This window comes from Ursus americanus, chromosome 19 (genome assembly GCF_024610735.1).
Source record: "Ursus americanus isolate L20-20 chromosome 19, mUrsAme1.1.p, whole genome shotgun sequence".
In the NCBI taxonomy this organism is placed as follows: Eukaryota; Metazoa; Chordata; class Mammalia; order Carnivora; family Ursidae; genus Ursus; species Ursus americanus.
Window position 1 is genome coordinate 8,623,636 of NC_142145.1, and position 26,432 is coordinate 8,650,067.

The window sequence follows — 26,432 nt, forward strand, 5'->3', positions numbered from 1 at the left end:
CTTTTAATTTTAAACCTCAAAGAGCTTTTGTTAGGAGCATTCTTAATGAAACTACCTGAAGCACAAAATGAGCTTTCACCTCTTAATTTGTCTCATTGGATCCCCATCTGAGGAAGAATTAAAATGCCTACTCACTCACTTCTCTGTCTATTTCATTACTTAACACTGAGATTGTGGTTCAAAGTGAATTTGATACTTCCCAAACCCTGTCAATATTAAAATAGAACTTAAACTTATGATTTAACTCTAAAATGCATACAATGCTGTTTCCTTTTTATGTAAATCAGTTACTCTTGGAAACATTCCATCTTATATAATTTTTCACTAATTTGGTACCTTGCAGTTGGTTACTGCATTCCTTCTCTCCCCTACATATGGCATTTCGGAAATCTCTGGAGATAAGAGCCTGACCAGTGCAAATCCTTCCCATGACCAAATAGCTGACAATCCACTTTTCTTCTTCGGGACTTTGTATCTTTTTGTGTAAACAATGCGGTAGGGAGAATCAGCAAAAGCCATCTATACAGAGGCTGGGGGGTAGGGTGGGGCAGCCAGAACAATGGAAAATAGGCCAAAAGCAAGGGATTGGAATCCACCAGCAACTCTCCCTTCCTTTCCCTAAAACATTTACCTACGCTCATTAAGTCCATCTGCACGTGTCTTTTGACCACTTCTCCCTGAATCAGACAGGTAGTGGAAGGTGTCTCTGCCCCGACGGTGATTCTCATCTAGGTGAAGGGATAAAAAGCAAGCATGCAGTTGTAATAAGTAGTAAAATAACAGTGTGGACGTCAGGAAATCGCACTATGCAGGAGAAAGCCATCTGCTGGAACTCTGGAGGTTGAGCTAAGGGAGAGTAGAGGATCATGAGTAAATTCAGGTTTTATAGAGGCTGTTTTTTTTTTGTTTTGTTTTTTTTTTTTTTTTTACAACTGGGGACAAAGCACAATGAGGAATGAAAGTAAATTAGAATGAGGAAACAACATTCACAAATTTTGGAAAGCCGGCATATACCATAATATATCGCAAAACCCTGAAAAATAATATAAAGGTCTAGGAATAACTACTAAATAATATCTAAAAGTTTTTCCTAGACTTCTCACTGTATACACTGTCATCAACTTTTATTATGACAGTGATCATGTAACATCAATTTTAATAGAGAGGGTTTAGTCTATCTTCCAGAATAGTTGATCAGTTTTTTGTGAATTAAGTTTGGATAAATAAGCTCACAGAATAACACACAAGCCTATCTGCCGTTGGGAATATTCACTTTTTGAATCTTGTACCCCATAAATATAGGTATCTTAAAATTATTTTTTATATGATTTTCATTTAAAAGTATCAAATATGTTTCTGAGAGGAGAGAACTTCCATACGGACTAGGTATACATAACACATCCAAAAATATATTCCACCATATACAAACTGTATGTATCCTCAATTCAATTCAACTTGGTAAGACCCCAAATATTCCCACAGCTATTTCTTGTCCAGGAGAGAAAAGGAAAAGAGTGTTAGGGGCAAAATCAAAGTGGAAAGAGGCAGAGGTTTAAACAAGTGTGTCTCAATTATCTTATTTTTGCAAATTACACAAAAACATATGAGCATATTTACATCTTGCTAGGATAGCTGCCGAGGTCCTAGAAGGGGTGCATGTCGGGGGCATGGAGCTGAAACTTCTTCAGCTTGTCTATACAGCGGCCTTTGCAGAGGAGCAACCATGCTCCCTCTCCTTGGTAGAACTGAGTATATGTAGTTCAAAACACTAAATCACCAAGTAACAAGTTATCTTTCTTTTAGCACAGTATTTTCTCTACAATACATAAAGAAATTATTTTTAAGTCAATCTACCAGTCAATGTGAAAAATAAGGAAAATAAAGTATACATTCCATTTTGTAATTTATGTTACTAACTAGGTCAGATCAACAGATGGAAATAAACCAGGACTTGCAGTGAGGAGATCTGCTTAAGAGATGTGTTTTTCAGTAAGGCTGGTGTATTAGGGATCATCAGAGAAACAAATAGAAGATATATATTATTCTTGTTTTATTTCAGATTACATTATAATTTTCCACATATTTTTAAATTTTATTTTTCCCATAAAGATTCTTATCATGAGGAATTGGCTCACATGATTTTTGGAGGCCGACAATTCCCAAATTCTGCAGTTGGCAAGCTGAAGAGACCAAGGAGAGCCAGTGGTGAAAGTTCTAGTCCAAGTTAAAGACCTGAGAACCAGAAGAGCCCATGGTAGAGGCTCAGTCTAAATCCAACAGGCTTGAGACTGCGAAGAGCTAATGTTTCAGTTCAAGTCTGAAATCAAGAAAAAAACGGATGTCCTAGGTGGAAGACAGGCAGATGGAGTTTCCTCTTAGTTGCAGGAGGGTCAGCCTGAATAGATGAGCTCACCCACATTAGGAAGGACAATCTGCTACTGAATCAAATGTTAATTTCATCCAGAAGCTCCCTCACAGATACACCTAGAATAATGTCTGACCAAATATCTGGGTACTCACTGATGAGTAAAGTTGATATAACATATAAAATGAATGATCACAATTGTTTTTGAGGATCTCAATGGTCCCCCCAACCCTGCTCTGAGATCTGATGCTTTACAGCAGCAGATCTCAATTTTGGGTATATATCAGAATAATGAGCTTCTAAAAATAAGGATATATGAGAAGGACTCCTAACTAATTAAATCAAAATGTCCAAAGAGAGACCTGGACACACACACACACACACACACACACACACTCTATATATAAATTCCTTTTAGGTGAATCCTATGGATTCTGCTAATTCAGTACAACTACATTAAAGGATTATTTACTGTTTTTTTATACGGTTCACATTATCCGTGGGAGAACCCTTATGAGATTCCAGTGGCACCTCATTTCACCTACATTAAAAGAAGTTTTAATGTGAATATATAATTATATCTCCCATTGTCTTTGATCACAACTTCAGAACTATATTACAAAGGAAACTGTCTCATGTGACAAGTACACATTCTAAAGTGCATCCCAAAGAGTACTCTCTATTCCAGTTTGTCATCTGTGCCTTTTCAGTCCTCCCATACGATCCCTGTGAAAATACCAGCTAAAGGAGCCTTCTGTCTCTATGATTTCTTAACTCTCATTAAAATTACTGATACTAGTTAGAATGCACTACAGCCCTGGAGAGGAGTCAGGGATGCTCTGAGTCTCCACCACATGAATAGCCCCTTCTCATCAAAGAAGCTCACCTAGTTCCTTTCACATAACGTGCCATACTCTGAGCTGCTACCCTGGACACAGTCCTGACTGTGCCTCCTTCAAAAGCTGCTATCTAGAGGGTGGCCAGTGATCTATGAAATAATCTAAGGCAGAATGCATTGCAGCAGGGGTAATAATTAAATGAAAAGAGACTGAAAACCACACAAAAACCTACTTACAGATGCTCATAGCAGCCTTATTCATAACTGCTAAATCTTGCAAGTAACCAAGATATCCTTCAGCAAGTTGATGGGTAAACAAAGTTTGGTACATCCAGACAATGTAATATTATTTAGCACTAAAGAGAAATGAGCTATCAAGTCATGAAAAGACATGGAGGAAGCTTAAAAGCATATTACCAGGTGAAAGAAGCCAATCTGAAAAGGTTATATAATATATAATTCCAACTATATGACATTTTGGAAAAAGCAAATCTATGGAGCCAATATAAAGATCAGTGGTTGCCAAGAGTTAAGGGAGCAAGGAAGGATAAACAGAGAGCACAGCAGAATTTTAGGACAGTGACAGTAAAAATACTCTGTGTGAAACCATAATGATGGATACATATTATTATACATTTGTCTAAACCCATGTTAATTGCAACACCAAGAATGAACCCCAAGGTAAATGATAAACTGTGGGTGATTATCATGTGTCAATGAATGTCCATCCTTGGTAAAAAATGTACCATTCTGGTAAGTGATGTTCATGATGTGGGAGGCTAGTATGTGTGGGGGTGGGAGGTACAGGGGAAATCTCCACTACGGAGAACAGTGTAAGGATTCCTCAAAACATTAAAAACACTGTCATGTGATCCAGCAATCCCACATATGGGTGTATATATAAAAAATAACTGAAATCAGAATCTCTAAGAGATATTTGCATCTTCATGTTCATTGCAGCATTATTTACAGTAGCCAAGATATGGAAACAGACCTATTTACAGATGAATCGATAAAGAAAATGTGGTATATACACACAGTGGAATGTCATCTAGGCTTAAAAGGAAGGAAATCCTGCCATTTGCAACAAGGATGAACCTACAGGAAATCATGCTAAGTGAAATAAGTCAGTAACAGAAAGACAAATATTGCATGATTCCACTTATATGAGGGATCTAAAATAGTCAAACTCATAGAAATGGAATAAAATGGTAGCTGTCAGGGCATAACAGGGAGGGAAAGGGGAAATTATTTTTAAATGGGTATAAAGTTTCAGTTATGCAAGATGAATAAGTTCTAGAGATCTGATGTGCAGTATAGTATTTGCAGGTAATATGGTATCATGCACTTTAAAATATATTAAGAGGACAGATCTCACAGTAAGTGTTCTTACCACAACACACACACACACACACACACACACACACACACACACACACACACAGAATACAAGATAATTTCAGAAAGCGATGGATATGTTTAGCACCTTGGTTGTGGTGATGATATCACAGATGAATGCATATGTCTAAACTCATCAAAATGTATACATTGAATGTATTTTTTGCATATCAATTATACACCAATAAACTAAAAACATTTCATTAGGAACACTTGGAACTCCCAAAACTTGCAACCTCCAAACCTCAAAAAATCATAAACTCTAGAATCTTATCTTCAAATTATATATTTGAAAAAAATTTAAAAAGCATGTTTCTAAATTTAAAAATGATAAGTAATGCATATGAAAAAATGGACAATTTAAAATATATCATTCCAGGTTTTTTATATCATATGGAATTTTTTAAATAGTATACCAATACATTCCTGTTTTAGATCGGGTGTTTTAATTCAGTTGTATACAATCAAATACATTTGGTGTCAGTACATGGTAGGGGTGAACTGGGCATACACCTGGGGAAGGGAAAAGATGGCAGGTGTCTCTGTCCAATCTTCTTTGCAACATGAAAACTGCTCCTACAGGTAATAATACAAATGCTCTTTACTAAAAGGAGGATTCTTATCTCCAAAATGGTCTTAACTGAATATCCCTGTATAGAGCTTTCTTATAGAAAAAGGTAAAACAAGAATCTTTTAGATTTATGAGTCATGCATTGCTGGAAAATGTCCTGTCAACTGGGATATAAAATAAAGATATTTCATAGACCAACTGTCCCCACTCTGTGGAACCATTGTGCAACTCAGAGAACTTATTTTTTTTCTTTTTGACCCACTTTTATCATTATTTCTATAATTAAATATCAACTGATTCCTTTGTTATGTTTTAATTTTTAAAAAATAGTATTGCTTAACTTAAATAGATGTTGAAACATCTGATTTCAACCTGTCTTTTTCTTTATATCTAGCTGTAGGCATATCTATACCATCTATATCTTTATATCCACAAGCAAAGTGGGTTCTGAATAGCCTAATTTTCTTTCATAATTCTTATAATAGCCTTCGAGTTAAGTAAGTCATCACAGTGTTCTGAGCATTACCTTGGCGATGTCTATAAATTATCTACTAGTTCAATTAATTCTGACTTATGTAATTTAGTGCTTATATTATTCTTAATTAGATTTGTTTAAAAAGGTCTTGAAGGCACTTATATCAGCAAACTGGTGTCCCATATGCTTCATTGTTCTTATACATTTATAAAATTCTAATACAGTATTTTATCAGCCTCACTCTTTGGCCTGATAAGCTAATTTATGTCTTGCAAAGAACAAACTGAACAGATTTTCACGACGGATAAGTTGTTAGGGGTGAAGGTTCACTCCATTGCCCTAGAAAATCTAAAATCCTCAGGGATATAGATCAGTAGCCTCAACAGGCTAATAAAAGACAAGTCTAGGATTTCCACTACCCTCCTTACACTATAGCTGCAGTGATCATTCAGAAATATAAGCATAGAGAGCTACAAAAAAAGGGGGGGTTGGTCAACACAAATTATAATACCATTTGTTCAGCACTGGGTAGAGGGAGATGAATAAAGCAGACGTGATATATATTATCATGAAGCTGTTAGTTCAAAGGGAAAGGCATATAGTAAACAAACATAAAAATAACTACAAGTTTTGAGAAGGTCTTTTAAAATCCTGCACATTTCTTTGAAGGAAAATAGTAAAGGAAGCATTTTTTGGACTGAAACCATTTCTCTCTATAAAGCAATTTCTAAACTGAGGTTAATGGCAAGATGTGACTGGCCGGTAGGAGGTGAAAGCATTTTGCGTGACTGTTCTAGACAGAGAAAACAGCATGGACCAAAAAGTACTAGTGAAGGTTCTCCAAAGAAAAATAAAAAATAAATATAAAAATAAATATGAACATAAACACACACACACACACACATATAGATGAGAAAGAGAGAAAGAGATTACAGGAATTGACTCATGTGGTTATGGTCCCAGGATCTGCAGTCGGCACACTGGAGAACCAGGAGAGCCAGTGGAATAAATTCTAGTCCGAGCCCAAAGACCTGAGAATTGGGAGCCAAAGGTATAATTCCCAGGCCACATATGAAAGCCCAAGAACCAGGAGTGGCGATGTTCCGGGCAGGAGGAAATGGACGTCCCAGCTCAAGCAAAGAACAAATTCACCTTTCCTCTGCCTTTATGTTCTATTCAGACCCTCAGTGGATTGGGTGATGTCTGCCTACATTGGGGAGGCGGATCTTCTTTACTCAGTATACCCATTCAAATTTTAATCTCTGTCGAAAACACTCTCAAAGACCCACCAGAAATGTTTACCAGAGATCTGAGCACCCCTTAGCCCAGTTAAGTTGACACATAAAATTAACCATCACAAGTCCATCGTTTGTCAACTTGGTGTCCATATGCATCCCTTAAAACCACACTTAATCTTCACATAAAGACAAAAACAAGGTCTTAATTCCATCTAACATGATACAACTTTTCTGCATAGAACTGAAAATGCACTAATCCTTCCCTGGAAGAGGAGGTAAACTCCCTGAGTAATGTTTACTCTTTTCCTGATATCCCATAAGTTAAATACACTGAAGTAAAATTAATAATGCTTAAATACTGATTTATAAGCAACACATCTTATGTTAATGATAGGGAATCAGAGAGGAAAGAAAACAAAGATATAAAGAGATAAACAGTATTGGTTTCTGCTGCTGGCAGACAGAGGGATAGGGAGAGAGACAGGCATATTCACAGCAAAATCAGGAAGAAATACTCATGACACTTACAGTCCTCATTTCTATAACTGGTCACCTGGTTGTAGCTACCTTTTTCAACCATTCATTCTGTATTCCCTTTGTTTTCAGCAAGCACCTAGATGGTCATGATTCTCTACCTAGTGGGATGACCCAAACCTTCATTCCTGAAGGCTCAGGGCCATTAGCAATCCTGCCTCCATTGGATTTTTGTAGTTTTCCATCAACTGTAATCACAGGGCATGGTAATACTAAGACTCCCTAAGGGATCTCCTACATTCCCGATATAATCCTCCTCGGCTCCATGGTGGAGCACCAGCCCAGATTCCCCCTGGTAGTCAGGATCAACCATCCCAGACAGCACAGGCACAAGTATCCACCAGTTGATTTGGGGGAAAAAAAAAAAAGTGAAATCCTATAGATGATGGTAATAGTAAAGGGAAGAAACCTTTTTTCTCTCCTCAAGACATCCATCCCTGTGGCTGGCTAGCTATTTGCCTACAACTCCAGGTGTCCCTCCATCTGTTACTCCTTCCTTCTCAGGAGGACGACTTATTTCACTGTGAATTTAAAGGGGAAATTGGGCACCTGTAGCTCGACTCTGTCTTCCCCCTTTTTTGGGTAAGAGAGGTCTGCTGGAAGCACACCTTTCACAATCCTTCTCAAACACAAAGGATGAAGAGTGAAGGGGTCTCACGTGAAAAACAGCTTTCACCTGTCCAGCCTATCTGTAGGGATTGTAGGTCAAGTTCTTTAATATGGATTTTAGGATGCAGAAGCTCAATTTCCCTTAAATATAAGTTTTATCAGTAACAATGAAGGTAATATATTAATTAATATATTTGTTAATGAGATAAAATATTAATCAGTAAATGTTACTAATTATGTAATATATTGATTCCTGCAGCAGAAACTGGTTAGATGGTTACAAAATTCATTTCCTCTTTCTTTTTAAATATATAGCTTGAATACATTTCCCAACATGCCTTACAATTAGGTGTCAGTATGCAAATGAGTACTTGCCTGTGGGTTATAAGTGGAAATAAGGTACACCATTCCCAAGCCTAGAGCACAAAGCATCTCTATATGATCCCCATTCTTTTTTTTCTGATCTCGGTCAGATGCAGAGTGTTCAGCTACATGACCTCTAAGAGCCCAGGGCACAGAGTCACTGCATAGAAGGGGAAGGCTGCCCTCCAAACACATGTAGGGAGTGTATGTGAGTCAAAAATAATCATCTATTGGGTCCTATCTACTGAAATTTGAGGCAGTGCTCGTTAGAGCAGTTTAGGGTAGAAAAGAGTGGTATCATTATCAGACATCCTTTGAATTGTCAACATCTGGTGGTTCAACCAGGTGGATTTACATTTCCTTAGACTTCCAATTACTTGGAGGGCAGTTATACTCTAAGTAAAAGGGAAGTCACTGAAGTGTTTGAAGCAAGGGTGTAATATGATCCAGTGTGTGTTTTTAGAAACATCACTCTGGTTGCTGGATGGAAAATAAAAAGGTCAACAGTGATGGATAAGAGACCTGGCAGGAGGGGGCCAAGTAGGAGATCTTATGGTTATGACTGGGAAAGTAGCAGAGATGGAAAGCAATGGTAGGAGCTACAGTTTAGGGTTAGACTGATAAGATATATTAAAAATTTTGGTCATTTCGATGGAGTGATTTCTTTAAGCCATAAAAATAGCAAAATGAGACAGTTTTAAATTAAGTTTTGAGCTCACAACACTCCACCATCCACCTCTTTCAAATAAGTATCTTCAAGGACCCTTTCCTTATGTATGAAGAATAGCTCCCATATTAGCAGGGGAAAGAGAAGCAAAAATAAACTACTGGGACTACATTAAAATAAAAAGCTCCTGCACAGCAAAGGAAATAATCAACAAAACTAAAAGACAACCTCCTGAATGGGAGAAGATATTTGTGAATAACATATCTGATAAAGAGTTACCAACCAAAATAAAGAAAGAACTCATATAACTCAACACCAAAAAAAAAAACAAATAATCCAACTAAAAATGGTCAGAAAACATGAACAGACATTTCTCCAAAGAAGATATACAGATGACCACCAGACACATGAAATGATGCTCAAAATCACTCATCATCAGGGAAATACAAATCAAAGCCACAATGAGATACACCTCACACCTGTCAGAATGGTTAAAATAAAAAAGACAAAAAATAACAAGTGTTGGCAAGGATGTGGAGAAAAAGGAACCTTCATGCACTGTGGAAAACAGCATGGAGGTTCCCCCAAAAATTAAAAATAAAAATACCCATATGATACAATAATTACACTACTGGGTATTTACATACTAATTCACAAAGATATATACACCGTTACATCTACTGCAGCATTATTTACAATCAACAAAATATGGAAGCAACCTAAGTGTTCACTGACATAATCTTTTAAAAAGTGAAGGTATCTTCAACCAAACTTCAAGCAAAAGATAAATAAAAGAAAAATTAAGAAAAAAAATCTTAATTCTGAAAAAAATTAAAGGTGTTAGTATAGAATTTTAGCAACATATAATCCTAATTCTAACCTTCTATTTCCCCAAAATCAGAAAGGTGTTTGGAGGTATTTGAGATAAGGCTTTATTGACAGCCCTTAGTGCATATAGGGCCCCACAAAACCTGTCTCTATAAGTATTTAATATAAATATTTATAAAAGAACATTGTAAATTATAAATTACTAGAAACATTATCACAAAAAGATACAAGATTCCTCGATAAAATCCTTAAAAAAATACCAGTAAAAGTACAAAATTTTCAAAGACAAATTGTATTTCATTTTTAAAGATTTTTTAAAATTTATTTATTTGAGAGAGAGAGCATGAGAAGGGGGAGAGGCAGAGGGAGAGGAAGCAGACACCTCACCAGGCAGGGAGCCTGACACAGGGCCCTATCTCAGGAACCCCCTGGGATCATGACCTGAGCTGAAGACAGCCACTTAACCGACTGAGCCACCCAGGCGCCCCATGTATTTCATTTTTAAAGTTACATTTCACTTTTCAGTTTGAGACCAATTTTGAAATGTTAGCAGTATTCTCCACATATGGTAAGATATCTTCCATTATGGAAAGAATCGGAGTCATTTATCGTTAAAGCAAAAGTACCATAATTATCTGTAATCAATATCACTTCCATAAAAATCTGATTTTCTAGATCATGAGATTTCAGGAAAATGACCATTTCAAAAAACTGGAATTCATAATGTAATTCCAAATCAATACTTACAGATGTGCAAAGGAAAAGCTGAATAAGTACTAAATGCAGCAGCACGGGAACAGTATTTGGAATATAATCATTTCTACTACTCATTGTCTTGGTTTCATTTTAAATACTTATTAGATTTTACAATTAAGTTCTTATATTTACTCTTCGCTAAATGTCAGTGATTTAAGAATGATTTCCCTCTAAAGATGCCAGATTTTCAAATACATTTTTAAAAACCTTGGTCTTATATTAAGCACATCTATTTCCATCTCTAAAAATTGCTAATCTTTCTATCAGCAGTTCCTAGCCAGGCATGTATTTGCTTATAACGATTTCAGGCATCTAAAACAGAATTACACTTGTATTCAAAATTTTTTATAGATGAAGAGCTACAGTGAAATGAAGGTCATTTATCATAATTTTTGAGGAATGGAGTAAAAAAGAGTATTTACATGAAGTTCCAAAGGATACATCATGACATGTTTCTGGATTGTCAATCAAATGAATAGAAACTTTGAATATTTTCCACTTATAATTACTCTACAATGCCATTTCTAAATGTACCATAAAATTCTTCTTGCTCTAATCTATTATAAAACAATTAAACAAAGTATACATAAAAATTATGTGACAAAGTATTTTTATTTATTCAGTTTTTAAATATTTTCAAATACTCCACAATAGCTTATAAAATAATTTAAACATATGTGCATATCGCATCTCTTCCAAAAGGCTTTAAAGTTTATTAGAAATTCCCTTTTTAGGGGGTAGAGTTATTTTAAGAAGTAATCTCATATAAATAATTCAAACAATGTTTTTTCTTTATCTCTGTTAAAATTAACTTTCCACTATCTACAGTAAAACTTTTTTATTCATTGTCACTTTGTAAAATTTTTTTATTCATTGTCACTTCCACTCAATGTTGAAATTTGTAGTTCACTAAACTGAAACATGTGCTCAAAGTCTAAATAGTTGAACAAATTTCTCACAGCTATGTTGAGGTTTTCTCCTGTTCCAAAATCCCTATAATTTTATCCAGTAAAAGGATCACATATGTACTAATATAGATTTCTGTATGTATTTTACACTGTAAAATGCTACATTGGTTTTATTTTTTCTCATCTATAAAGCTTTGTTAGACATGTTCCCACTTAATATCCAAAATATCATCCTTGAATATAAAACTTTAAACATTTTAAAATATACATATCTCTTTGTAAACCAACTCAAAACTATGCCTTTTCTCAAAAACAGTTACACAAATGTTAAATTACTTGAATAAACAGCAGTAAGAAACTAACGTTATTAAGTCTGCACTGTCCACTAGTGGCAAGAGATAGCAAATGCACATTTATTTTAAAATATAATTTAAAACCCATTCTATCTTCAATATTAGCTTTCTCAGTCAAATTTAGAGCCCATTATATAATAAGGACAAATACACATACACTCTAAACATATATGATTTTTGTATTCTGAACTATTTTTCTCGTATCACATTAATTTACTGTCCTTGTTCACACTCAGAGACATCATGTTCAGTTAGATACCTGTGAATATAAATACTATGAATCCGTATATCAATGCACCTGTATGAGTACACACACGTACACTGTATACACATACCAAGCTAGAAACAAAACAACTCTGACATCCTCACATGAATCTATAAAGGAGAGGTAAACTTTATGTGGCTTGTTAGCTTTAATTATTTAATTTACCCCTCATTGAGAAATGTTCTCAAACTAACTGTCTGTGGCTCTCACTGAAATTACCTTTTGTTAATAAATGATTTTTCAGCAGGAGACATTTGTTTAATAATATTAGGAAAAGCTCTCCCTCATTTTAAATCAGGAGTCCACTGTGTTAACACAGCCGACTCTTCCTGAACCAGTGCGTGATCATTACTCTGAGGCCTCAGAACGCCCGCTTAGGACTCAGAAGTCAGGCGAATGCTGGCAACTAAGGTTCCTCATGTGATTTCAGCAAACTTAAGTTAATGACTCTAAACTTTACCACTTGCTGGAAACAAACCTTAAGCAACATTAATACAAGATTTCATAAGCGAAGAGAAATATTGCTTACCACTTTTTTTTTTTTAACAACGGATGGAATAGTGTTTTTGATTAAGGCACAACTACATACTTGACTTAGATACCTCCTTTAGACAGCTGGTCAGCACACATATGCTTTATATGCATGGATATATATATGTGTGTGTATATATGTGTGCATGTGTATGCATGGATATATATGTGTGCATGTATAATGTATAATACATAATATATAATTAATGTAATACATATATAAACAAACACACATATATACACACACAACTAAATGTGGAATCATTTGAAGCATTTGGCTTGTCATCATTTTGTCAGGATTTTTCTTTTCTTTGCTCATTATTCTATCCCACATGCTTACCTGGCACAAAGCTTTGGTACACACAAGATGTGCAAATAAGATTGTCTTAACAATGATTATTAATAAATCATTGAAATGGGAAAGGTTCATGACAGCATTTTATTGATGAAAATGCAAAGGAACAGTATGAAGGCAAGTGGGGCTGATCTTGAATAACCCGTAAAGCCTATATGAAAAGAACCTAGGTGCACCTGCGATCTATTGGTATTTCCAGACTGCTACCTAAAGTAAGAAGATAAAATTGTTTACTGTAAGTGCTAGGATATAACAGCCTCTTTAGCAGTCCACTCACATGTGCCTGGAATGGATAGTTAATTGTGTCACGTTGAAACCATTAAAATATGTGTTACTTAGAACAAGATTTCTTAGGAGTTGAGTTTGAGTTCCCATAGACATATGAGTTAAAATATCCCTCTGATGGAGGAAATTCAATTTTTTAACTTTTCCTCTTGTCTATGGAGCTTTCTGCCCATGAGGCTACACATCTGACCAGAGAGAACGGTCAGCTTCACTTCCTCCTCTTCACTGTGTGCGTCCATACCTCTTTCAGACGGTTTGGCTTTGATTCTCTCAGTTCTTCGTATTTCCATTTCCACACAGACAAAGCTGACTCCAGTCGTTCTATTTCTTTTTCCAAAGATGAGCGCATTCTAAATAAAGAATTAAAATCAAAATAGATTTACAATATAAAAATAATTTTAGGAACACATTCAACTTTTGATTTCCTCTTTTCCTTATTTTTATACTTGTATATGACCATTGTAATCACAGAAAAACTTTTCTAGCTTATAAAAATTACAAATATTGAATATAACTTGGTTTAATTTGTTATTCTGTCAATTAGCGTTAGAGTAGGTTAAACATATTTTTTTTATTTTATTATGTTATGTTAGTTGGTTAAACATATTTAATTTGGCTTTGCCAGTATAAAAATATTTGACTTTCTGCCTGCTTTCTCCTGTATTATTCATGCATTTCTCTCATTCTCTTATTCATATTGTTTCCTTATATAGGAGGATATATATATATATATTTCTAATTTTAACATGGCTTTTATCCAACTTCATACTGTGACTATACATGAATGAAGAATTCTTTGATACAAAAGAGAATCCCAAAGAGTCCATAATAATTTAAAAAATCAATAATTCACTGAGGATATAAAAATATTTTTAAAAAAATTTGGAATTTTGTTTTAATGAAGTAATTTTACTGGGATCTTTATTTAAAATAATTGAAATTAATTTATCCATTTGTACAACAAATGACAGAGGTAGGATTGAAATCTGGTCCTTTAATATTTCAACTATTGAATTTTTTTTTGTATGCCCATATGTCTATCAGAATGAGTCACTGAAAATAATTGTTTACTTCTGGTTGTGATTAGCATATATCGACCTTTGCAGATGGCCAATCCTCATCCGTCTGGTGTATCAGATTAGCAAAAAACGCTCCATCTCTTCTTTACTTCCATCGACAGAATTGCTTTCCCTAACCCTTGCTTCTAGGCTTTGACAATGGGATATTAGCAGACATGACAGACCCAGATGTCTGAAAAGAATCTGTGTGGTTGGGCTTCCTCTCTTAAGTCTCAGTCATCACTGTGAAAAGAGTTTCCCCGAGGAACTGATGTCCCCAAAGAAAAACATAAAGTAGATCTGAGCCCAACCTTACTATGGAGACAAGCCCAGCGGGCCCACCTTTTTTGTATCCATATGGGCAAGATAAATAATTGCTTTAGGCCACTGAATTTTATGGGGTGTGTGTGTGTGTGTGTGTGTGTGTTGTTCTGCTGTGTTTTTTCTTCAGCAAAAGATAACTGACATAGAAAATGATTCTTAAAAGGGGGATGCTACAGGAAAAACGGTGATAAAACATAAGCAGCTGGAAAAATGGTGATATGTGTTATTTAGCAGTGAAACATGATGAAATCATCACTTGCAGTTTTTTAGAAAATGGAAAATGTGCCTGACATCAGCAATGGAATGCTAGTGGGCACCATGTGGCTGAGCCTTCAAAGTGTTTATGCAACTGGTTTTACCTTCTTGTATTTTGGCCACAGCAATGAGAACTACATAGCGATGCAGACTCGCTGCTCCCAGTGGGAGTATGAGACGGGATCATAACCGGTCTTTCCTGCAGAGCCCAGTCTACATCAGTCAGCCTTTAGTTGGTTCACAGACTCCAGCTGAATATAGTCTGATTGTTTTCTACCACTGAGATTTTGTGGTTGTTAGTTACAACCTTATTGTAATTATAATTAACCAATACTCACACTTGGGTCTATTTTAGTTATAAGGTCATTAGAAGGATCTTAGAAACATATTCACAGATCCAGAAAATGTACCCAGAATCAAAATTCAATGCCATTTACATATTTATGAGAAATATGAATCTTCCACGCAGCGATACTATGAAAATAATTTAAAATAGCATTAGGTCATAAATATATTAGTTTAATCCAATCAATGGATAAACAGCTTATTAAAAAGTTATATAATTATATTTGCATGAACCAAGCCATAGAACTGAAGAGAACATGTGAGAATTAGAGTTTAACCTGAGGAGACTCAGGTTGCAAAAACACCAGCACCATTTATGACTATAATTTTGAATCCCTTATTAACAGCAAATATATTAAAATTAACAAACAAAAAGGCTTCATATAAAAGTCTGTGTCCTATGAACACTGCCTATGAATGTTTATAGCTCCAGATTAACAACCTCAGCCCAAAATCCTGGTAGATAAGCAGACCTAGACAGCTAATGACACCCAAGTTACTTACTAAGATATTATTTTTATCCTTAGTGACTATGTTTGGGATTTCAAGAAGAATGGGATGAAATATAGAAATAATGAAGAAATTCCCAAATACTAATATTTGTTGTCACACTTAAACAGAATATGTAAAAGTCATAATACATTAAAATATGTTACATTTTGGCATTTGGATAATTTTAATGTTTTTGGATGATAAGGCATATTTGAATATTTAAAAGAAATTGAGTATTGACTTAGACTTGTAAATTTCAGTTGCAAAATATAAGAAAATTTCATTAAGTTTGTAACTTCATCAGAATGTTTAAGAATCACCATATTTATAATTTTAATTTACTAGTGTTGCATGAGAAGAACATGGGAATCTTTTTTTGTCAGGGATTAAAAATTTTAAAAAGGAAAAGGAATATAGTAAATTAATAAAGTGATTTTATTAAAGGATATTAATTAACTACATTTGTGTAATTTAAGCACACATTGACAATTTTTCTCAAAATTTATCAGTAAAAAATATAAAAATTTACTTGAAAATTTGAGAAAAGTCTACATTTTAAAATTTCCAAATTCAAAATCATACATGTTCAGAAATCACTATCAGGTTTTTAAAATTTTTTTTATTATATTATGTTAGCTATCAGTTTTTAACATTGCACTTTAATAAATCAAATGATAATGTTAGAAAAACCTCACATTAACGTAAAAATGATTTATTATTATTGTAGAATCAAGGTTGATCCTCAAAAATGTCATCAAAAAGTACTGGGGTTTTTTATAAGAGGTTCAAGAAAAGCAATTTATATACTAATTAAACTTTTAATCTTAGTTATAGAGAAACATAGATGTATTCTAAAGATATAATTATATCTATATTACACCTAGACTTAGAATAAGTAGTCAAAGCCAGCTTATGAAATAAAAATAACATACTTTTGCCCAAGTATATTAAAGTGAAAGAGATTCCTATTCCTTATTTAAGGCAAATTAGTAATATTTAAAATATTTAAATTTAAAATTTAAAATATTCAAGTATGCATCTTCAATACAATAACTAATATTTTTACTTCACTGAAATAAAATTATGTATTCTTATCATGTAAAATGGTACAATTTAGTCAGAGAAGGGAAAGGACAGACAATTCATAAACACATATTTAGTGGTAATGTGATACTCGGATATTTTTAGTATTGCTTCATGAAAAAAAAATGTTATGACTATGCAAGCAAGCACTGAGGACATAAGGATATTGCACACTTAAATTTATACAGCAGAGGGCACTCTTTAAATTCTTAATTTCTGGCCTAATCAATTTATATTTTAGAGGGATTTTCAAAATTGAATAATTATCCAGTTAAATTTATAACTGAAATTTATATTATCATATCATTTGAACTACAACTAGGCAAAGGAAAAAAACCCCTAATTTTACTCTAAATAATACTGCATATGTTATGCACTTCTTTTAAAAAATAAGGTTCACCAAAAATGTAGTATTTTTAATATGATGATATAAACTTTTAAAGCTCTAATTGCTAAAATATATAAAATTTGCAGAACTAAAAGATAAGGTGTGAACCAAAATGATTTTTATGGAAAGATATTATATTTCTATGCAATCTTTTAATACTTTGTTAACTATCATGATCCCATAATAACTGAACATAAAACTTGGACAAATATATAGGCAGGAAAATTAACCAAAATATTTTTCAGGGATGAAAATTCCTGAAACATTAATATATGGGGACAAAATTAATCATTTTTTAACTATTTCATTGTATAACAGCTAAGAAGTATTTTCTTAAAGGTCTATTAATGTCAAATGCTTTTGCCAGACAAAAACAAATTAATCTAGATATCAATTTTTCTATTAGTTCAAATTGTAGAGTTAGTATCAAACTATAAATAATAAATCTTTATAAATATGTTTTAATTAGCAACATATTTGTCACTTTGTGATTCTACTCCCAACATTTACAATTACACCTTTGAGCATTTTCAGCATCTTTCAGCAAATAGCCAAACCCATATATAGTTAATTTAATTAGAAAAGAGATGAATTTAAAGAATACTATAAAGATCAGAGATGTTTGGAAGGATCAGAGACCAAGACTCAAAGGCAATCTCGCCAGGAACAAAGGACTACTCTCATGACACAGAGCTGATCCTATGAAGACCTCACTGCCTGTTGCCTATACACTTTCTTGGTGTCAGGTATGTGTCTGACAAGTAAACGTTCCAAATTAGCCAATTTAAGTAGTAAAGGATATTAATAGCTCAAAGAATCTTTTCGAGGAGATTCTGGGAAGATCCAGAGAAGCAAATGGGGAGCCTGCACAGCCAGGAGTACCAAAGATGATGCCATAGCAATCTTCCCATCAGCATTTCACTGCAGCCACCATTTAGGTCCAGACCTCACAGCATGACCTCAGTACCACCAACTCCAGACATGGCGATTCTTCCACTAGAGACCAGAGACCACTGCTGCCCCTGGGATCAAGACGTAGCTTGAAACAAAACAAAACAGGCTTTTTCCTCACCAGGATGGATTCTGGGTGCTCTCTTTTTCTTGGAGCATTAGCTTCTGCTAAAAAGTCCAGGGGGCTACATCTGAAGAGATGTTCCCATGTCAAGTGTCTGCACCTTAACTACAAGAAAAACTCAAGTTGAGACTTCCTAGCAATTTTGTAGTCTATGCAGAGAAACAGACTCCATCTCCTTAGGAAGGGGATTGCCCAAACACAAAAGATACTATACAGTAAAAAACAATTGCAAAAATACACAAAAGTGATTTGAAATGGATTAAATATAAGACTGAAACCATAAAACTTCTAGAAGAAAACTTAAGGAAGAAGCTCCTGGATATTGGTATTGGCAATAATTTTTAGAAATTGAAACCAAAAGCACAGGCAACAAAAGCAAAAATAAATAAGTGGAAGTACAAACCAAAAAGCTTCTGCACAGGTAAAGAAACAATCAACAAAATGGAAAGACAACCTATGGAACGGAGAAAATATTTGGAAACCATATATCTGATAAGGGGTTAATATCCAAAATATATAAGGAACCCATACAGCTCAATAGCAAAAACAAAACAAAACAAAGACAAAAAAGCCCCCAAACAAAAACAATTAATGAGCAAGGTAAACAGTTTTCCAAGAAGACATACGAATGGCTATGTATACGAATAGGTGCTTAACATCAATAATCATCAGAGAAAAGCAACCAAAACCTCAGTGAGGTATCACCTCACCATTTTAGAATGGCTATTATCAAGAAGACAACCGATAACAAATGTTGGTAAGAGTGTAGTTAAGATGACATTGTTGAAGGGAATGTAAATTGGTGCAGCCACTATGGAAACAGATATGCAGGTTCCTCCAAAAATTAAAAACAGAACTGTCATACGATCCAGCAATCCCCCTTCCAGGTACACAGCCCAAGTATCTCCTCATGTTCACTGCAGCATTCCTCACAGAAGCCAAGATACAGAAGCAATCTAATTGTCCATCTACAAATGAATAGATACAGAAAATGTGAGGTGTGTGCATGTGTGTGTATGTACATATGCAGGACATTACACTGAGTGAAAGAAGCCAGACACAGAACGACAAATACTGTATCATTCCATTTATATGCAGAATCTTAAAAAGTTGAACTCATAGTAACAGAGAGTGGAATGCTGAGTGCCAGGAGGTGGGAAGTGGGGAGAGTTAGGACACATCAGTCAAAGGGTACAAACTTTCAGTTATAGAGTAAGTAAGTTCTGGGAATCTAACATACAGCATGATGACTACGGCTGACAGTACCATACTGTATACTTGAAATTTGCTAAGAGGGTAGATCATACGTGGTCTCACCACCACACAAATTATTAATGGTGTTAAGTGATGGATGTGTTAATTAGGTCGATTGTGGTAATCACTTCACAGGGTATACCAAAACATCACATGTGCTTGTCGGGCTGAGGACGGGTGACGCATGGAACGGCTGAATCACTATGCTGTACAACGGCACCTAATGCGACACTATATGTTAACTAACTGAAATGAAAATAAAAACTTTAAAGAAACCACCCCAAACCCATCACATTGTACAACTTAAATATACACAAATTTTATTTCTCAGTTATACTTCAATAAAGCTAGAAAAATAAATACATATGTATAAAGGAATACAAACCATAAATCACTTTTTTAAAAAGGCAAAGGTTTACCACATATCCCATTAGTAATAGTGAATAAATAAGTAGGCCTTACTGTCTAACCCTTAATAATATTACATTAAATAATATTAACTAGACTTGCATGCCCATTTGTTCATTGTGTTCATTGAGGAATATATATATATATATATATTCCCGTCAAGATTTTAAGTCTCATTTTATCGAGAAAAAACACACCATTTAATGAAGCAAAGCAAAATAATTGAAGCAAACTACTTTTCTTCTATAGAAAATAAACTAAGAAATACCACCTAGAGGGGAGGATTAAAGCTCTGCTTCAATGACATTTTCTAAGGGATACAGGTGCCATCTGCAGCTTAATCTGAGAACTGGTTCCAAATGGTAAAATATTTTACCTCCTCTTAAGATCTGACATGTCCAAAGCCCCTCTCCCTAAATGTCCAGGTACAGCTAGCTCTGTAAGAGGATCAGATTCCCCTCCTCACCTCACCTTTTCCACTGGGAAGTCTTTATCTAAGAGATCAAAAATATATAAATTCTCAATACACAAGGAACTTCTAGATACTGGATAATTATTTTCATAAAACTGAACAGCACTCAGAATACAAATAATGTAATAAAGTTCTTGTTTTTGATAAGGAGGCTCTCATCAGTAAAAATGGTGGAAAGGATCCCCTGAGTTCTCTTGGCTGATTCCTGTGCTCTAGTCAGGAGAATTTTCCCACGAGCTGGGAACATAGAAAAAATTACATTCACATGTTCTCAACTCTGGCCCATCCACTTGCTGAGATTCCAGGAGGACGAATTTAAAAAGTTAGACAGATTTATTGCAACAGTATATACTATATCCTTGGGAAACATTCTCTTGTGATAGAAAAAAGGCTTTGTGATTGCCTCGTATGGACCGCGTGCTGATGTTGATTCACAGACATATAACACCCACGGGACTGTTTATTAAAGAGAAGAGTGAGGAGACAAAGTGGAATCAGAGGTCTCCTTTCCCTCCTATTTTCTAGCCCATGGTTTATATATTGAAGTCCCAGCGAACTGGAGAATTTACTTACTATAGGGATTGTTAATTTATTCCCAGGGAGTCAAATATAATGTGCGTGTATGCGTGTCTGAGTGGGAGTGTAGAGATACACATGTGTATCATTAAAACTGGCACCTCGGGGAGTTTATATGTAGGAACGAAGAGCTTCATACGTTTCTACTATGTATGAATGTCAGGGAAGTAACACTGTGAGTGGGTGTGAGAGAAGTCTATAACCACTAAAAAGTTAAATCCTTCAAGAAATAAAACACAGAGGTTAGAACTTGACTGCGACTTATAATTCCAGATGAAATTAATTTTTAATATGGGTACAGGCTTAAAAATTACTTCAGTTTTTTTCTCCTTCCTACTGATGTCGATTACTTATATTTGGAATTTATACTTGATGGTAGAATACAAATATTTATTATATACACAGGAATATTATTACAATCTATTGTATTGTGATTGTATTGTCACAATCAATTCATATGGCGAGGTATAGACAATGCATCTGATAAAGGGAATTAGTGGTGGGAATAAATTTCAGAGGAACTAATGAGAAATTTCTGGCTAACAGATAAAGAATGGTATATAAAGGGCTTATACTACCTGTGAAAGGTTTGTGTGCATGTTATCACTAATCCATTTAAACCAGAAATATTGAAACCATCATAGAACATATAATTATATTCATACTTATTTCCCCCCATTTTTTTTTCTGCCCATTAAGAGTCTTATAACTAAAGAGATGGAAAAAATAATCATTTTCAGATTGGGGGACCATATTTTAAAGTGTATCAAATATTCCACATAATGCCAGTAATTGTTTAAGGTGATCATGTAGAAATAGCAAAAAATTCATACTGAGTAATTCACACTAGTAGTTAGTCACTTTCCCAGACATTATTCATGTTTGATCCTTACAAGAATTCAGTGAAGAAGGCAGAAGTGATGCTATATGACTTTGAGACAAGGTCATTAAAATGCTATATATTTCTCTTTGTGCCCTTAAGATGTTCACTTTCAACCAAGCCACTACGCTGTGAGGAATCGAAGCGGCCACATGGATAGGACACCTGCAGGTGTTCGGACTAGGACTCCAGGGGAGAAACAAGATCAATCACCAGATACGAGAGTAAGTGAGGAGGCTTCAGATGATTCTGGCCCCCAGCCTTCAAGTCATCTCCAGCCTTGAGACATCCCAGCTGAAGCCACACGTAGTGAGAGATGAGTTGTCCATGCTCAAGTTTCATGAACAGAATAAATTGGTGACTGTTGTTTCAACACTAACCACTGTGTGGGAAGTTTTGTTATAAAACAATAGACAACTGTAATATAGGTACCACTCTCCATATTTTTACAAAGGAGACAACAGCACAGTCTTGGCTAACCCAGTATCATGTAGCTGAGTATGTCAGAACCAAGAATATCTAGGTCATTTAGTCTCAAGTCTAGTGCTCTTTGCTCTATACCACAAATGATCAATGAATAAAGCAAGTTTTTCTGCAATCAATAACTCACAAATTTTGAATTGTCCCTTATAAATATTAACATATTTTTCATTTTTATTGACTCACTGAAGTCTACTAATGCTGTAAAAATTAGAAAATCCACTGGCTATTCTAGCCATATGCATTAGTGATTCAAATATAATTAAGGTGAATCTGCCAGAGATGATGGGAACAAGGTTATAATAAAAGAATGATAGAAACTAAAAACTAACAAGTTATAAATTACTCTTCAAAATTCAAAAATTGACTTGTTTTGTCATTGTTTCTGGAGATTTCCTCTGATCCTTTCTTGTCTTTGTCACTTTTAGTCTCTCCTTTACACTCAAGAGTCCCCTTTAATATTTCTTGCAGGGCTGGTTTAGTAGTCATGAGCTGCTTTAGTTTTTGTCTGGGAAGCTCTGTCTCTCCTCCTATTCTGAATGATAGCCTTGCTGGATAGAGTATTCTTGGCTGCAGATTCTTCCCATCAGCACTTTGAATGTATCATGCCACTCCCTTCCGGCTTGCCAAGTTTGTTGAGAAATCTCCAGCTAGCCTTATGGGTTTTCCCTTGTAAGTTAAGGACTTTTTTTGTCTTGCTGCTTTTAATATTTTTTCATCACTATATCTTGCAAATGTAATTACAATATGTCTTGGTGTTGGCCTGCTTTTATTGATTTTCATGGAAGTTCTCTATGCCTCCTGGATCTGGATGACTGTTTCCTTCCCGAGATTAGGGAAGTTTTCTGCTATTATTTCTTGAAATAAATTTTCTGCTCCATTTTCTTTCTCTTCTTCTGGGACTCCAATAATATGAATATTACTACATTTGATAGAGTCACTGATTTCCTAAGTCTATTCTTATGTTGTATAATTCCTCTTTCTTTCTTTTGTTCAGCTTTATTATTTTACATTATTTTGTCTTTTAGGTCGCTAATTCATTCCGCTTTTTCCAGCCTGTTGTTTGTTGCATCAAGCCTGTTTCCAATCTCATTTATTACATTCTTCATCTCTGATTCTTTTTTAACTCTTTTATCTCTGTTGTAAGGGTCCAAATGGCAATAAATACATATCTATCAATAATTACTTTCAATGTAAATAGAATAAACCCTCCAATCAAAAGACACAGGGTGTCAGTCAGAATAGATTTAAAAAAAACAAAAAAACAAGACCCATCTATATGCTGCCTATAAGACAGTCATTTTGGACCTAAATACACCTGCAGATTGAAAGTGAGGTGATGGAGAAATATTTATCATGCAAATAGATGTCAAAAGAAATTCAGAGTAGCAGTACTTACATTGGACAAACTAGAATTTTTTGTTCTTGTAATGTTTTTGTACTGCTTTGGAATCAGGGGAGTAATGGCCTCATGGAATGATTTTTGAATAAACTTCCTCTATTTCATTATTTGTAAGATTTTGATAAAATTGTCATTAATTATTTTTTTAAAATGTTTGGTAGAATTCACCAATGAAACCATGTGGTCTTTGGCTTTTCTGTGTTGGGAGATTTTTGATTCCTAATTCAACTTTCATTCTTATTGGTCTAAGAAGATTTCCTACTTCTTGGATTCAAGATTCATGATTCAATCTTGGTAACCTGTGCATTTTTAGGAATTATCTGGGTTTTTGTTTCCCCTAAGTTTGTTTATGGTAACATGTTATCACACTCTGTATTTCTGTGGTTATCTGTTGTATTACTTTCTCTATTTCTCATTTTGGTTTTTGAGTCTTCTCTCTTTTTTCTTAGTTATTGTAGTTAAAACATTGCCAATTTTGTTTTTTTTTTCTGTTTTGTTTTATTTGTTTTGTTTTGTTTTGAAAAACTGGTCGCTACTTTCAATGTATGTTTATTCTGGTCTCTATTTTATTTAATTCTGATTTTTCTTTGTTATTTTCTTCCTCTACTAAATTTCAGCTAAGTCCCTTCTTTTTCTAGTTCCTTGTGGTGTATTAAGTTGTTTATTTGAACTTTTTTCTTAATACAAGAATTTTAACATAAATTTCACTCCAACATCTGCTTTTGCTGCATCCCACAGATCTGAGAATATCGTGTTTTCTTTTTCTTATGTTTTGAGACATATTTTGATTTGCTGTTGGATTTCCTATTTGGCCCACTGCCTGTGCAGTAGTGTGTTATTTAATATTTGCATATTAAATATTTCATATTTTAGACATTCAAAAAATGAATATGCATCAAACTCATTTTTAAATATTAGTACTTAATGACTAATACAAATACATTATCAAATGGCCTTCTTGCTAGACTTAACTTCAGTAAGTTTGAAAATCAGACTTGGGGGGCGCCTGGGTGGCACAGCGGTTAGGCGTCTGCCTTTGGCTCAGGGCGTGATCCCGGCGTTGTGGGATCGAGCCCCACGTCAGGCTCCTCTGCTAGGAGCCTGCTTCTTCCTCTCCCACTCCCCCTGCTTGTGTTCCCTCTCTCGCTGGCTGTCTCTATCTCTGTCAAATAAATAAAATCTTTAAAAAAAAAAAGAAAAAAAAGAAAATCAGACTTGGTTAAGGGAGACAATGATTAGCACTTACTCTCTTTCTTTCCATAAAATTTTTTGGAACTCATCCAGGTGCACCTGCAAAGCTGAAATTTCAGGCACTTCATTCTGCAGAGGCCGGTTTATTGCTTGCAGTCTTAATGTAGATTTCAGTGTACAGTTTTCAGAACCACCATTCTTGAATGAATCAGGACAGTTAAGATTGAGTTTCATCTCTTCATTCAATCTTAACTGGTCAAGAATCAAACCTTCCTCCTGAACAGAAAAAAAATATAAAACAATTATTGTTAATTTCATAAATCTAGTACAGAAAAATCAAGAAGAAAACATATTTTTGGAAGAAAATAAATGTTATGATTCAGCATCAAGTTCCTATTTTCATTTCTTTATCAGTCTGTAAGAGGTACATGACTGAACTTTAACTTGCATTCCTCAAGCTTTTTTTTTTCTTGTAGGTTCTACATTATAGTGAAATACATTTCTGTCTTTGAAATTTTTTCATTTACAGTGGAATCTACGTTATATCTACCATAAGTCCCATATATCATAGAAAGGCTTAAAATTTTAGATGGAATTATAGAAGAGTAAGATATTATGTTTTATATTTTTAGAGGTGAAATTAAATAGAAAGGAATAACAGTATAAACTGATATTATTTAAAGAGATAAAATGAATTCCTAAAGTTTCTGAAAGTATGTTCCATGGGTTGTTGACAGTATATACCAGGTTAAAAAATGGATAAATAAGGTTATGAATTGCTATATAAAATAAAGTTTTTAAAAAGTTTATTTTGTACAGAATTCTCAAAAACATCAAGATTCCAAGAATATCAAGAAATTCCAAGGGTGGATAATGTGAAGCATTCCATAAAGGTATTTACCTATGGTACCCATTTTGCAGAAATTATTTGTAAGGCCAAAGTCCCAAACCTTAGGAAATGTTTAAATTACAGCATGAATAATTTATTATTACTGTCATAACTAGGGTAAATAGAGAGAAATCTAAATATTTTATTTTCACATAAAAAAATTGCTGGGTTAATTTTTCTTAAAACTATTACTAAGATCAGTAATATGGGCTGCTGAATTGTGTCTCATCCAAAAACTGATATGTTGAAGTCTTACCCTGCCCCCAATGCCTTAGAATGATACTATATTTCGTATAGGGTCTTTAAAGAGGTCATTAAGTTAAAATGAGGTCATGACTGTGGGCCTAGAGATAGTTTCTTTACAAGGAAATTTAGAGATAAGCACACACAGAGAAAAGATGATGTGAAAACACGGGAGAAGATGGCCAAGGAGAGTTCTCTGAAGAAACCAAACCTGCCAACACCTTGATCTCTCACTTCTAGCGTCTAGAACTATGAGAAAATAAATTTGTTGCTGAAGC

The 26,432-nt window shown here is 34.5% G+C and overlaps 1 protein-coding gene across 20 annotated transcripts in view; it reads right to left on the minus strand.

Annotated features, from left to right (window-relative positions):
* CCDC102B (coiled-coil domain containing 102B) overlaps positions 1–26,432 on the minus strand; it is a 282,169-nt gene that overhangs the window by 73,857 nt on the left and 181,880 nt on the right. For all 20 annotated transcript variants that reach the window (XM_087869754.1, XM_087869749.1, XM_087869751.1 and 17 more), the window contains 2 exons: positions 25,078–25,298; positions 13,581–13,689 (listed from right to left, as the gene is read on the minus strand). In XM_087869754.1, the coding sequence (XP_087725880.1) occupies positions 13,581–13,689; positions 25,078–25,298 (330 nt within the window). The remainder of the gene's footprint in view (positions 1–13,580; positions 13,690–25,077; positions 25,299–26,432) is intronic.